Source organism: Nyctereutes procyonoides, unplaced genomic scaffold (assembly GCF_905146905.1).
Source record: "Nyctereutes procyonoides isolate TBG_1078 unplaced genomic scaffold, NYPRO_anot_genome, whole genome shotgun sequence".
In the NCBI taxonomy this organism is placed as follows: Eukaryota; Metazoa; Chordata; class Mammalia; order Carnivora; family Canidae; genus Nyctereutes; species Nyctereutes procyonoides.
Window position 1 is genome coordinate 4175978 of NW_026575125.1, and position 15042 is coordinate 4191019.

Below are 15042 nucleotides of genomic sequence, written 5' to 3' on the forward strand. Positions count from 1 at the left end.
TGGCAATTAATAAAACATTTTTAAATGTACTCTAATTCGAATACAATAAGGAAAATCAATTAATGATTCTGAAAGAGAGGGCAAGTAGAAACAATTATTATAATTTCACACATATTGAGAACCCATAACACTCCCACTGTCGAGCTCACAAAATCCATTCTGTATCCTATGAGGTGTAGTTTTAAGCACTGGTAGAGATGTTAGATTACATTTTGTTGGACCAGTGTTTTGATTTGGTAGGGTGTGACTCTGAGAGATATTTTTTTAAATCAAATAAAATAACACACATGTTCTCACTAATTCCATATAATGTGCTTGATGACAATGCCATACCCCTATGTATGATTCAACCAGAGCATTCACACACAATAAATTCCAGGCATGCACGACGGATGGTATTAATGTCTCATAAGTGTGTCTAGTTTTCAATAAAATCTCTGCTATAAAATAGAAGACAATTCCAGAAGGTCCTGTGTTTAGATTAGATTCTATTATTTCTGACACATGATCTCTTCTTCGACATAACATGGTCACTTTGGAAAATTCTTATTTTGTTAAATGTGTCCCTGAGCAAATGTCTAAATAATTACAGCCCCTCAAAACTGAAAACTTTAATGCCATGAAATTCAACTAGTGGGAAAATTTCTTTCAATCGTTCCATGTCTGTTGCAAAGGATTGTTTTGGTTTTATATTTAATGTTTCTCAGTTTTGTACAAAGCCAATATTCAGAGTTTTGAAAATCAGCTTTATATGGTGATCATTGGTCTCCTTCCACATTTTCTAAAAACTACAAGTCTAATCCCACTCGGTGTGAATAAATCTAGAGCTTCAGCTATGACCAATAAACCATGATTTCTCACATCAATGGGAATTCTAACAATAGATGTCTGTGCTACAATTTATAGCTCCAGAGCTTTTTACATGTGTGGTTTAATTTATTCTCACAAGAACAGAAGATATTGGCACTGCTATAATCTCTGTCAGATGAGATTCTGGGGAGAAATATCACTTACCAGAGGTAGCACTTCAGAGGAGAGCTTGTGCTGCGGTACGGTGGAAGCCTCTGGTCCACATGGTCATTCAGGGATCCAAGCTGTCCTGCTTCTACCATCTTCAGCCCTCATCTCGCAGCATCCCTCTAGGCATCAGCACTGCAGTCCTCTGGAAAGAAGTGCAGGGGTGGGGGGGAAGGGATATCCTGTGACAGAGTTCCATAGTTATGCCTAGCACATTCACTTCTGCTTACTTCTGGGAGGACCTGGGCACCTGGGTGCACCTAACGATGAGAAAGACTGGAAATGGGCATGCCTGGGCGTATGGAAGAGGGGGTGAGCAAATGGTCTCTCCCACAGCTAAGAAAGAGCCCAAATGGGACTGAGCCAAGTTCTTCTGACCCAAATCCTGTGTCTTCTCTCTATCCATCACTTCCTGAATGCATGGACTTAAAGTATCATTGGATCAAATAGACACTTCCTTGTTGCAAACATTTTTTGTCAGGGGATACAGCCATCACTGTATCCAGGCCAACCCCTTACCCTCCAACATTTTCCTCTAGGAGGAAATGGGCTTTTTAATCTCTTGAGAAAACGATTGCGCTAAGACATCCAGAGCAAACCTAAGTTATGGGACATGCAGATAGCATGAGCCACGTCAAGAGTATAAGATCTGGGGTAGGTGTGGCTTATTTAGTTCCGCCCAGGGTTTGCAGCACCAGAATCCTGGATTACGCAGGTGCTTGCAAGTAGGTACTTACTGGGACCCACTCTCTAAGAGTGGGCAGCCTCTGTGGGTCATGAGAGTGTCGTAGAAATAAAAGCATCTATCCAAGAGAAATAAAAAACATTTGTCCCCACAAAAACTCCTATATGAATGTTCACAGGAGCATTCTTCATAATAGCTAATATGTGGAGAAACCCCAAACGTCCACCAACTGATGAATGGGTTAGCAACATATGTTCCATCCACATAACGGAACATTATTTGGCCATAAAAAACAACGGCATTCTGACACATGCTACGGTGTGAGGAACCTCAGAGATACTATGTGCAGTGAAAGAAGCCGGACACAAGAGGCCACGTATTGTAGATTGCATTTACATGAAATGTCCAGAGAAGCCAAATCTATAGGAACAAAGAGAGACCAGTGGCTTCCAGGAGCTGGCAGACGGAGGAATGGAGAATGACTGCTGATGTGTATGGGGGTTTCTTTTAAGGGGAATAAAAATATTCTAAAATTGCGGTAACGGATGCACAGCCCTGTGAATCTACTAAAAAACACGGAGTTGTAGAATGAGGTGTGTGAATTGAACGGCATGTGAATTCCAGCTTAATGAAGCTGTTGTACAGAAATGAAGCCCTTTCTAAGGCGCATGCAGTGAGCTTGTTCCAAAGGGTCAAGGAAGAGGCCTCCTCCAGCGCTGCTTCCCGGAGACTGCAGCACGCCTGAGGATTTCCTCAGCAACATGGCCAAGACCAGTCGTAGCAACATAACCGCAGCACCTGGGACATCCCATGAAATGGGAGTCCTCAAGACATTCCCTCTGCACATGCCAAGCTTGCTTCTTTCTATGCTGGGTGCATGGAGCCTGAGCAGCCAGGGCACGGACCATTAGTACTGATGTTCCCATCAAGATTCATCCGAAGGACTGACCCAGGACAATGGTGAACTCTACCTGAACCTTGGGATCCTGCAAAACAGGGAAGGCTAAGCAGTTACCCCACTGCCTCTGTTCTGGAAAGCTGCAGACTGCAAAGAACCACCTTTCCTCACGTGGGTTAGATAAGGCTCATGGAGGCCCGCTGGTTTACCTAGGAGAAGGTCAGACACCGCCCCCCGCCCTCCAGATTCCCATTCTTGGCCTTGTGAACGATACAATGGACAGCTCATCCCCACTGATCCACCGGAACAAAATGCCTGTTGACCAAACTTTGCCTCAGCTGTTCTCCTTTGCTCAAAGGCCCTGGAGTTTTTTACTGAGCTAGTTTTTGTTTGGCAGCCTCAGCCTGAGCAAGGACAGCCCCTCCATACAGAACAGGCTGGCTCAGGGGAAAACAAGCGCTGGTTTACCATTGGGTTATGCCACCTTTCATCCCACTTCCCCATGCCTGGTTCCTTCTAGACTTATAGGTCATGACTGTCCTCTCCATAAAAAGACAATCCTCTTTTGCCTAACTGTTCTTGCTGACCTTATAGACAGAGCATCCTCCCAAACTCCAGAGATCCCATGCCCCTAGTAGCTTTCCCCCCTTGCAGAAATCTTTTGGAATACAACTCTCCTAAGTCTGGATTTGGTTTCTGTTGGTATTTGTTTTGTGTTTTGACACCCAAACCCACACGAGGCCCTCAGGATTAAACTGACAAGTGGATCCTCCCAGCACCATCATTAGTTCCTACCCTGGGCTACTTCCCTCAGTGCTGATGGAATGGACTCATCAATACGTCTCCTTGCTTCATCCGTGGAGCTCCTCCATCCTCTGTTTTCTTGTAACAAGTTGAATTACTGCTGATAATCAGATTCTCAAGACACAGCAATCTATGCAGAAGATGTTTGATTTGGAACTCTTGGAAGAAGGTAAAAGGACTTTTTTGATGATGCAAATGATGGCCTACTCTGATGAGAACTGTGACTTAGCGCAACACAGTGGGTTACAAAGGATACACCTTATGTTCCCACATGCCTGCTGGGCAATGCTTGAGCGACGTCTATAGGGGGCCATGGCCCACCGGAGGCTGGTAGGGATCTTCTCTTGGTACTTTCTTCTCTTTCCCCAGCTAATGTGTGTGCAGAACTCTTCCTTTTTATGGAGTTAGTTTCTAATTGGCATTTTCTTGAAATCCTGAGTGTTTATTAACACATTTCTAGCCAGGTATTCCCACCACACAGGGACAAGGAGGATGGCCATACGTTCTTTGTGATATGTGCACTAATGTTCCTCCAGGGTAGTCATTTGGGTTCTTGGTTTTAATCCCTTCCTGTCCTATATTCTGTGGGCTGTTCTAAGGAAAAGCAGGTTTGACAACCATTACTTCAGTCTCCTGAAAATTTGACTCTATGGGAAGGAGGAACTGAATGTTTGGAGACTCTCTGCCAGGTTCTTCATCTGCCCCATATTCCTACAAAAACAAAAAAAACAAAAAACAAAACAAAAAAAAACCCAAAAAACACAACTGTTCTAACCGCACAGAAGTAAGTGGCATGCCTATTCTGGTATTTTATCAAGAACTGTATTCTAGGAAGTGAATGGTGGACCTACATCTAGATTATAGGCACTTTCTGGGCTTTATTTACAAACAGAGTGTTTTAGACAAAGTCTTTTGCATAATACAAACAGCAAGTGATTATTCTCAAATGACCATAATACTCCTAGTCAAAAGCTCTTTCAATTGAAATGACATTAGCATACATCTTATTTTCTGGAAAATATATTGGAAACTGCAGGAGGAAGGCCCATTCTCTGTGCATTTGGGAGAACTAAACTATTGAATAAAGAGGAAAACCAAGTCGTTACTGAAAGGCCTGATTCTCTACTTTGAGGAAGTTCAATAACTCAGTCCAAGAAGTGGGTCTTGGGCTCCTTTGTGTTTGGAATGAGGCACTGATCAGGCAGGCAGGGATAAAACATTGAATAACATATGGTCCCTTCTCCCGAGACATTTATAATCTAGTCTTATGAATATTTCAGTCAAGAATCTCCAATTGTCATGCGAAAGGATGACACATTTCTAAGCTTGGGTTTATTTGTTTTTCCCCCCTCCTAATACCATCCAAATTTAGCGCCTTCACCGACAAAATGATGATGTCCACTTGAACCCAGACAATAGTCCAAAGAACCAAAAGCTAAATAACTTTGTCCTCTGTGTGATATCTGCTTGATTATTTTAAAAAACAGAAGTCGATGGCTATTTTTGCACTAAATAGTCACAATCCAAGCCTCTCTTCTTTGATTTAAGGCTCTTTGGGGTCACTGAAGTGTCATTTGGAAAATTGCTTCCTGACGCATAATATTATGGTAATGATCCCCTAAAGCCTGGCATAAAGGCTCTGCCATGAGAGCTAGCAATTTATTTTCTTCCAAGTATTGTTTTAAAACAAGAGGCAGCTGGGGGTCAAGAGAGAGGCTCCGGGTTATAACAGGCTTAATGCGACCCTTGGAATTTTTTTTACACACTTGAGAGGAGAAAGATTGTTCATAAATACTCATTTACAGAAACAGTTCAAGAGACACAGAAAAGATACATTTCTCTTACATCTGAGCACATGATTATAACCTAATAACAATAGAAGCAAGGGGAAGAGAGGAAGATGCTAGGATTTGGGGGGTAAGGCTAGAAGCCGGGAGACCTAGATTTAAATCCCAAGCTTGCCTCTCATTGATGATATCCATTTGGTTTACAAATCAAGGTTTTTTGAGTTCAGTCACCTCAGATAAAGCAGAACTACTCGCCTCAAAGGCGAGTACTTCACTACTTCACTACACCAGTGGTGAAGTTCAAATACAATACTGTGAGCAAAAGCTAAGAACAAACACATAGTGTATGCACATAGACTAGTCTGTGTATAGTTTACCTACACAGTATGAACTCAATAACTTTCCTGATCATTGCTACTATTATTGTTATACAGGAGTTATACACAAAATAATTACATCCACAGGGCCAGCTACCGCGCTCTGCTTCATATTTGAGACAGGTGGTGCGATGTAAATATATTTTGACTAGGCTACAGTGCCCAGTTTTCAGCTAAATGCTAGCCTAGATGTTGCTCTGAAGTTATGTTTTAGATATGATTACATTCAAATCGACAGACTTGGAGAAAAGGAGATTTCCTCCATAATGCCGATGGATGGGGAGTGGATGGGGCCTGGAGGTGGGTCTTATTTAATCATTTGAGGGGCTTAGGAGCAAAGACTGAAGTTTCCCAAAGAAGAAGCAATTCTGTCTCAAGACTGCAACTCAGAATCCCTGCTGAATTTCCAGCCTTCTGGTCTGCCCTGCAGATTTTGGGCTTGCCAGCCCCTACAATCATATGAGCCAATTCCTTAAAATAATTTGAGAGAGAGAACTAGACAGACAGATAGAAATAAAAATATAGCTCTCTATAGAGACAGAGCCACATCTCTCTAGATAGATGACAGATAAATAGGTAGATCCAATGGAATTATATTGAGATAGAGATATATTGGATTCACCTATGCATCTACCTGTCTTTCTATCAAGACGATCTATCTCTGGCTCTCTCTCTAGCTAGCTAGATCTATGGATGGATAGGTATTACATACCTATATCTATATAGCTATATCTATACCTATGGATATCCTATTTGTTTTGTTTCTCTAGAGAACCCGATCAATTCAGGTGGGGAGAACTGCGGTAAATAGGCAATCTGAATGCTCTGTGATGGGTCTCACCACAGCATGAGGTGCTATGAGAATGCTTTGCGTGAGGGCCACTTAATTATGTCTTTGAAGGACCAGACGAAGCTGCCCAAAATGTGGGCTGAAAATGGATAGATACAAGGGGAGGATTAGCTAGAGGTTTAAGAAGATAAAGGAGACATGGGATGTCTGAGGCCATGAAAGACAAGCAGGAAAGCTTGCCCAAGGGGAGGAAGATTCATCTGATGGGAACCCTATAGAACATGTAAATCACAGAGAGGAATGTGCACAGTGGGGAGTTCAGGCGGGTGTTAGTACGGCAAGAAGATAAATGCAGGGCATGCCTCTGGAGGTGGCCGGAGAGGAAGGAAGGAGCAGATGCTGAAGGGAGAAGACCAAGTATTCGATAAGTGCTACTCCCCTGAACCTCTCAGGGTACATACAGATGGATGGCTGTCCGTGGGAGAGCACTGCAGGGCAGTGGTGGCCCCAGGGAAGACCCAGGCAGTGGGAGAAAGCTGAAAAAGTGGAAGTGTTTGTTCATTGTAGAACAGATGTCCCAGAAGGAGAAGAGCAGTGAGAGGCTCTGGGCCAAGAGCCTGGGGGCTGAGGACCCAGAGTTCAGGAGATGTAGTTGTGATGACCATACAACCAGACTTCATCTCCTGGGCGGGGGCATGGGAAGCCCTAGTCCATGGTGTCGATGGAATCACCCAGGGAGCTTTTACAAATACCACTGCCAGGGGCCAACCCCAGAAATGCTAGCACTAAGGTAGGATGCAGACTCAAGATGAGAATGTCATGAAAACTCTGCCCATGTCATGCTGATGTGCAGTCAAGGGTACAGTCAAGGGTACCCTTGATGTACAGCCAAGGGTAAGAACCATCCCAGTCCAATTGCAGGCCAGGAGAACTTTACTCCCCAGGACTCTAACAATTACAGAGAGCACCTGCTTCCCCTGGCTTGAGGGGACTCCAGGTGCTTGGGAAGATGTTTCCCTTGGCCTGAGATCATTGCAATTGTGAGTGTGTTCCAACGTCTGTGCATGAATAAACTCTGCATTCTAGACCGGGGCCTCTGAGATATGGGTTGCTTTACACCAGAGCCAAGAAAAAGCTCTAGTTTCAGGATAAGTGGCATGAAAACTCTCAGAAATAGGGTCCTTATTCTGAGTCTCCTAGGAAAATCAGATTATAGAATTCTCACTTTATACTTGAAAAAGCTGCAGCCTCTGGTATTTGGGGTATTCCAGACTTTCTGGAAGGGATCATCCATAGTCCACGAGGTAGCCATTATACACTCAGTTTTTAAAGATGAGGGTTGAATAGAGAGGAAAGCAAATTGTCCCTGGGTTATCCATCTAGTAGGTCGAAGAGTACATTAGTTATGTATTGCTAAAGGGATCAGCGGGGGCTATCCAAGTCTGTCCCCACAAAAAGCCAAGACCCAAGTTCTTATTTAACTCCAAAATCAAGGATATGGGCATTGATTCAATAATCCCTTCTGAAATGTGGTTTTCCTAGGAGACCAAAAAGGAGAGAAGCTTCTCTAGAGAGAAGCATGATACTGATACTGATACTGATACTGATACTGGAAGCATGAGTTTTACCTGGATGTCCCATGTGGTTGGACTGGTGGCAGTGTGTGAAGAAATCTTACCATGAAGATCCTCACACATTTGAGGGGAACTGACTACTCTGTGCCTTGAGCAACAGAACTCCAGATCTGGGACATGGTTTGGCATTTGGAGGGAGGCAGGTATGAATCTCGTGACCGTAGCTTAGAGTCTATGAGCTTTAGACCTATATGGTGATGCCAACCCATCCTCTGTGGAAAGTGGTTTGATTTATCCATCCACCCACGAGGCTGGGGTTGCCTGGCTTAATATGGGGCTCTCTCTAAGGTGTGGAGGGTAAACAGTGATCAGATTCCATTTCTTTTGTGTCTTGTATGTCCAATAGACTATCCTTCATCACCACCAAAATCTTGCTCACACATCAGCACTGGCCAGTGTAGTTGACTCACTTCTAGGATTTACTGACCAGCAACTCCCCAAATATACTGACTGTCTTTCTTAAACAACAGAGAGCTTTGTCCCTAAAACCTCTGTGAGGAGAAGGCTGTGGAGTCCTTGTGAGCAGGGCGGGTGTGAATGGCTCCAAAAGTATGCAAAGGGTGAGATACACGATCATAAAACTTGCTGCTCACATAAATTTCCCCTAAAGACTTTTGCTCCTAAAATGGGTATAGGCACAGCACCTTACTGTCTGCAGACAGCAGGACAGCCTGGTGATCCATCTCCGAGCCCACACAGGTCATTGTCCCTTGGCAGGTGTATCAAGATTCTCTTTTAGTGAGCAACCAAGTGGGTGTGAAGAAATGTCCCCACAGGAGGACCATGCTAGGAATAATGGCAGATATCACCTGTTCTCTGAAACCGATCTCTCTGCAGAACCTAATTAGTCTGTAAACCGTACCACCACTCACTATGGGGCACAATCTACTGTATCTGAGGACATTGGAGGTGTAATCATGCTTCTAAACACAGAGTACTTTCCTCTGTCTTAGCAAATCTGAATGAAAAAATACAAGTTTTCTTCTAAAGACCTGTAGTTCTTATCAATAGATTCTTGACTTCACACGGCATAGCAAAGGAGCTGCCATTCATGAATCATTTAGCAGATTTTGTAAAATCACACCATTTTGGAAGGTATGCCATTATTTAAAACTAGAAGTTTTAATTACTCTGTGTCATGTAACATTGTAGAATGCATGAAGCTATGTGCAAAGGGACTCTTGAAATATGTATTTCCTTTTGGCAGAAAAAAATAACTTTAGGGACTCTTATTGATGGGAACAGGGCCAGTACATGGATGGACACTGGGCTCCAGCAAACTTCAGGATAGAAAGAATGTACCTGGGGTGGGATATGATGGCAGGCAGAATAGGCTGGACTTCTATTTGGACATATCTGTGGGAACTCTTTGCAATCATCTTCTAAAATGAAATTTCCCAAGAGAATAACTATTCATCTTTTTTTAAAAAAATATTTTATTTGTTCATTCATGAGAGAGGCAGAGACACAGGCAGAGGGAGAGGCAGGTTCCCTGTCGGGAGTCTGATGTGGGACTCGATCCCAGGACCCCAGGATCATGACCTGAGCCAAAGGCAGACGCTCAACCACTGAGCCACCCAGGCATCCACTTTTCATCTTTTTAAATAAAGGAATAACCAGTGCTCCCCATGTGGCTCCAAACTCAAGGTTTTCAGGATCTAATTCAGACACTAACTTAACAAGCCAAACTTTCATCCATAAAGTTAGACTATAGAAAAGAGAGAAAAACTTTTAGGATGAATGGGATCAATAGATATCAGAGAAATTCCTAGATTTGGCCCCTACAAGGGTCAAGATCATACCACTGACTAGATGGTTGTCCAAGTTAATGGCATGGGCTGATGGATACATTTTCATAGGTCAGTGGTGTCCCTGAAGCGGTGCACAGCAGCTCCTGATATAATTCTGGGCATGAATATACTCAAGGAGACTTGAGAATAGCCCTTTTGAAGTAAGGTTAAACATCATTCTCTCAGCTACTTCCTTAGAGAATTCTGAATGCAGGTCCCATTAAAAGAACAATATAGCAACAAAGGGCATCCTACTACTGTTTATTTAGAGATTGCAACCCACCTTATATCCCTTGGATGAAAATTAGAGCTTCTCATGTACCTACCATTCTAGGAGCCAAAATATCAAGGTTAAAACCCTCCCCTCTGATTTTCTGAGCATGGAATACAAACAAAATAACTAGTGACTCCAAAGGCATTTCAAACATTAGCTCACATGGAGTCATGCAAAACAGGGAAGATTCTGTTTGTAAATTCCAATCACTACTTAGAAAGACATTAAGGATTCATATCCTAGGCAACAGAAATGTGTTCTGTAAAAGAAATCTTCCCACATGCTTTTCTATATTTGCCATAGTTAAGCTTGCATTTAAACAAATGAGGAGTTTTTTACCTCTCTACCCAGTGGTCCTTCAGCAAACCAGCTTTCTGTTCTCCAAGTCGCTCCACGAATGTGCAGAAAGAACTGGATCCCATTGTGGGGACTACAGGAGGCCCCTCATCTAAGACAGGTAAAAACTATGATATCAAGACTACTAGATGTAGATACAAAGGTATTAGTTGCCATTAGCTTACAGGAGAGAGCTTTGTGCAAGACATCCTTGTCCCACAAATAAGAAACTGGCTTCAGTGACCGAGAATCAACAGTCCCCATGGCATTTTCTCCCCATAATAAAGACCATTTCTATGTTGACACGCATCTCTTCTGGTTTGAAGAATAGTCAATGGAATAAATTTAAGACATCAGACTGTGTTTATGGCAGTCACTGGATGAATTATTATTTTCTTCTATTGTACTTTGAATTTATGATTTTGGACCCTTCCATCGTTAAGCCAAGGGATATAAACCTAGTTGCAAACTTTCAGGGACACCAGAGCCAGAACATCCCAGGGATTGCTACCTGAGACCTTTGCTTGAGGCTCTCCATTGATGCTGCTCTTTGGTCAGTGATTTGATAGATGGAAGGCGAGGAGGAAGAGTCTCTACCAACTGATGCTAAAATGCTGAGGCTCCTATCCTTTCAGACCCTGAAAACCTCCACCATGGCAAAGGAAGTCAACACAATGAAAAAAAGCATGGCATCCATAGTGAGAATATGAATGTGAGCACCCTACTATTGCAATAGGGTGACCATGCATTTGGTAGGGAGATGTCAAGGTACTTCTGGGAACCTGTTTGGATTCCAGGACCTCGTGACCTCCCTTTCTACAAAATGCATCCTTTACGTGGTCCAGCCCCATACGCCTGGACACTGACGTTTGGGGGCCAGAGTTGCAGGCTGTCATGAAGTGGTGCTTCCCTGGTGAGTCCTCATGCAGCAAGTGGCAAGTCAACAGTGCTTCAAAGACATGCAGCATTCATTCAATGGGTTGATGGCCATGGGTTCAAGAAACTTTCAGTTTCCTGAAATTCCCTATAACTTCCATTTATCTTCTTTTTTCGAACCCAACTCTGCAGAATACACTGTAGCCCTCTGTATATCATAAGATGTGACATCCTGGAGGCCTTTCGGTGCTTCAGTGATCTCTTTGATGTAGCCCAAGATAGTTTTTATGTTGAATTCCATCTTCAGTGGGTAATAGCATGTAAAGTTCTAAAAGAAGAGAGAGAAGAACATGAATCAACAATAGAAACATAGATTTGTTTTTCCTTGTGTCATTAACATTTGAGAATTTTTAAAAGTAGCCAGTAGTTTTAGTCTTAATTAATTTTTAATGGATTTGTACCATTGTCCAGATTTAAATCACCACTATGGGATGAAAAAGCAGCAATAATTGACTCAATTTAGGTCAGATGTTGGTAATAAGGTTTAAACAAAGATTACGTAACAAAAAAAATGAATGACAGTGATCCTCTCAGATTAAAAACAACTAATAACAACAACAACAAAAGAAAAAAACAAAGAAGATACAACAAAACGAATAAAGAAAAAAAAGGCTGTCAAGAATGAATTCTGGGCCATCTTAGCCAAGGCATCTTTTTATAGATTGGGATGACCAGTCTTAACTTTCACCATAAGCAAAAAGGTAGGACTCCTGATACAGCAGAAAATGTTAAGTATACTCCACAATCTACGTTTCCTGTGTCTTGATAAAACTGCATCCACTTCCCATGACCAAGTCCATTCACTGACCTCATGACCTCTGAACTTTAGATGTCCAAGCTTGGACCTCAAAACAACTGCTAAATAGGATTGGTTGTTAAAGATCTGGAGAAGCTCAAAGCAGACACTTCTGTCATCACATATCAAGAAACGGGTGGAGGATAAGCATCATTAGACAAAAAATAACACCTCAGGACTCATGGCTGTGATTTATTTCTGGATTAACATTGTATCATTGACTATTCACTGTTATTTAACGTTGTAAGGTATAAAATATAGTACTGTAATAATTTATGTCATGTTACCTGACAATACATTATATGTAAGTTATCTTCCAAATTATGTCTCCTTGCAGCTAAACCAGCAGGCATTTGATAGGACAAATCAACATACTGTGATTAAAATATTACTAAATAGATACAATGCAGGATCTTTAGGAATTACCTTCTTTTATTTTGCTTAGTTCTTGAATCAAAGTTGGTTACCACCCCTCCCACGCATACATCCAGAAAACACTTAGCAAAAAAGACACTCTCTCCAGCCTTTCCTAGATATATTGTTGAAGGGAATAGAGTGCAATTGCAAATTATAGGGTTCTAAATCCTTGGTATATTTGTTCCCCCAAAATCTCTGGAGATAAAAAGTAAAAATGAAAAGTAAGCTGCTACCAGGTTGGACAAATAGAGGCATATGCTGGTCACTTTATAGGCACCAAAGGCATATGTAATGAGTGGAATTCAAGGGGAAATATACATTAATAAAAAACAAAAGGTCACCAAAGTAATCATGGTTGAGATACTCTTTTGCTTCTCCCTCTGCCCCTGCCCCTCCTTATCCCCTGGTTCTACATGCTATCTTTCTCTCAAATAAATGAATACAATCTTTAAAAAAATAAAATAAAATAAAATAAAATAAAATAAAATAAAATAAAATAAAATAAAATAAAATAAAATAAAATAAAATGTATTTGTTCTAACAACCATCTTATTGAAAGATGAAATACAGCATGGGATCTCATGCTTTGATAACCCTTTTCAGACACAGATTAGGGCATTTCCTGTTCTCTGCTGCAAATCAGGAGTTACAGACATGCTAGGACTAAGCAAAGATCCCAGCAGTTTTGGCTGGTCCTGATCAATGGTTTCAAGGTGAAAGGCACTCTCTAACATTGGTATCACTGTTATGTTTAATGCCTCATTAATTTTGATCTCCTTTATTATTTTTCAATATATGTTTGGAAGATCCTCATAAAGTCTTTTCGCCAATTTTAGTCTATTCATTCCTGGTTCCTAATGTTTGTGTGCCTTTGTGAAAGATATTTTCTAAAAAGGTATGTTCTAATTATGGCCAGTATATCAATATACAAGTGTTTGGGAATATTTATATGGTATCCAGCAACTGTGATAAAACCTCATTGTTTTGAACAATTGTATCTCATTATTCTTTGAGGCCCAAGGTTTTCTAGGTAGACAATGAATAAGCTCTGAAGGATAACAGCTCCTTCCTTTGTAACCTTCATAGATTTTATTTTATTTTCTTCTTATTCTTTAGTACCTCCAATAGAAAGCTGAATGGAGGTGGTAATAAAAAACATTCTTATTCCTGATCTTAAACAAAAATACTTTTACCTTTTCACCATTAAATATATTTCAACTCAGTTTTGCTTTATTTTTTTAAGATTTTATTTATTTATTTATTTACTGGAGAGAGAGCAAGCGAGCAGAGGGAGGAACAGAGGGAGAGGGAGAAGGAGACTCCCCACTGAGGGTGGAGCCAGACATGGGGCTCAATCCCATGACCCCAAGATCATGACCTGAACCAAAATCATGAGTCGTATGGTCAACTGACTGAGCCACCCAGGTGCCCTTTAGTTTGTTTTAAATAGATATTTGTCAGAGTAGGAAAGTTGCTCTCTAGCCCTAATTGGTAAGGATCTCTTAAAAAAAAAAAAAGTGAGTAATTAATTCGGACTTTATCACATGCTTTTTCTTAACCTATTAAAATGGTCATATAGGTTTTTCTCTAGCGATTAATAGAATGATCTTTCTTATTTTTTTAAAAGATTTTATTTATTTATGAGACACAGAGAGAGACAGGCAGAGACATAGGCTAAGGGAAAAGCAGGGAGCTTGATGTGGGACTCGATTCCAGGACCCCGGGATCACACCCTGAGCCAAAGGCAGATGCTCAACCATTGAGCCACCCAAGCGCCTCAATAGAATGATCTTTCTAATGTTAATCCAGCTTTGTATTTCTAAGACCACCCCAATTTTCCCATGATGTGATTATTATTCTTTATACACTACTAGATTACTTTATTGTTATTTTAAGATGTTCATTCTTAGACTTAACATTTATTCTCCTTGGATAACTTGGTTATTAAAGTTAGGTAGTGTAATAGATTAAGTTGAGATCAGTTTCTTATTTTTCTGGTCTCTGGGAGAATTGTATTGGTTTGGAATTATTTGCTGATCGTTTACTAGAATCAATATATAAAAACCATGTGGGTATAGGCCTTTTCTTCAGCTTTTAAATTTTATGTTTCTTTTTGAGTCAATTCTATCTTTCTAGGATTTTGAAAATTTACATTTTTTAACTTATTGGTGTAAAGTAATTAATGCTATTGTGTTATTATCTTCTTGATCTCAGCAGTATCTCTATATATTTTTTATTCTGATAGTATATTTATCTCTCTCTCAGATCTTTTTCTGTGACTGCTAATCAGTCTTGCCAGAGGTTTTTCAGTCTTACTATTTTATTCTTTTGACTTCAGAGAAGGTTAATCTGTTGTTCTTTTCCTAACACCCAACTGTAGATGTTCAACTCATTTATGTCCATCTTACTTTCTCTTCTAAAGCAACACTCAAGATTTAAATTTTCCCTTAAGATCCTGCTCTATAGTATCTCCCCTTTGTAAAGTATATAGTATTATCATT

At 41.0% G+C, this 15042-nt stretch overlaps 1 protein-coding gene across 2 annotated transcripts in view; it reads right to left on the reverse strand.

Moving 5' to 3' along the window:
* Positions 1 to 1040: 1040 nt before the first annotated feature.
* The window catches only part of PUDP (pseudouridine 5'-phosphatase), a 142102-nt gene continuing 128100 nt past the window's right edge, over positions 1041 to 15042 (reverse strand). Inside the window, exons 4-5 of one of the 2 annotated variants that reach the window (XR_008666069.1) lie at positions 10396 to 11596; positions 1041 to 1162 (exon numbers count right to left, since the gene is read on the reverse strand). Coding sequence is in view for 1 of the 2 variants with exons in the window: in XM_055337428.1 (XP_055193403.1) it covers positions 11417 to 11596 (180 nt within the window). In the remaining variant the exon portion in view is untranslated. Of the gene's footprint in view, positions 1163 to 9416; positions 11597 to 15042 lie in introns of those variants that run through there. The other variant, XM_055337428.1, reaches the window with a different exon arrangement.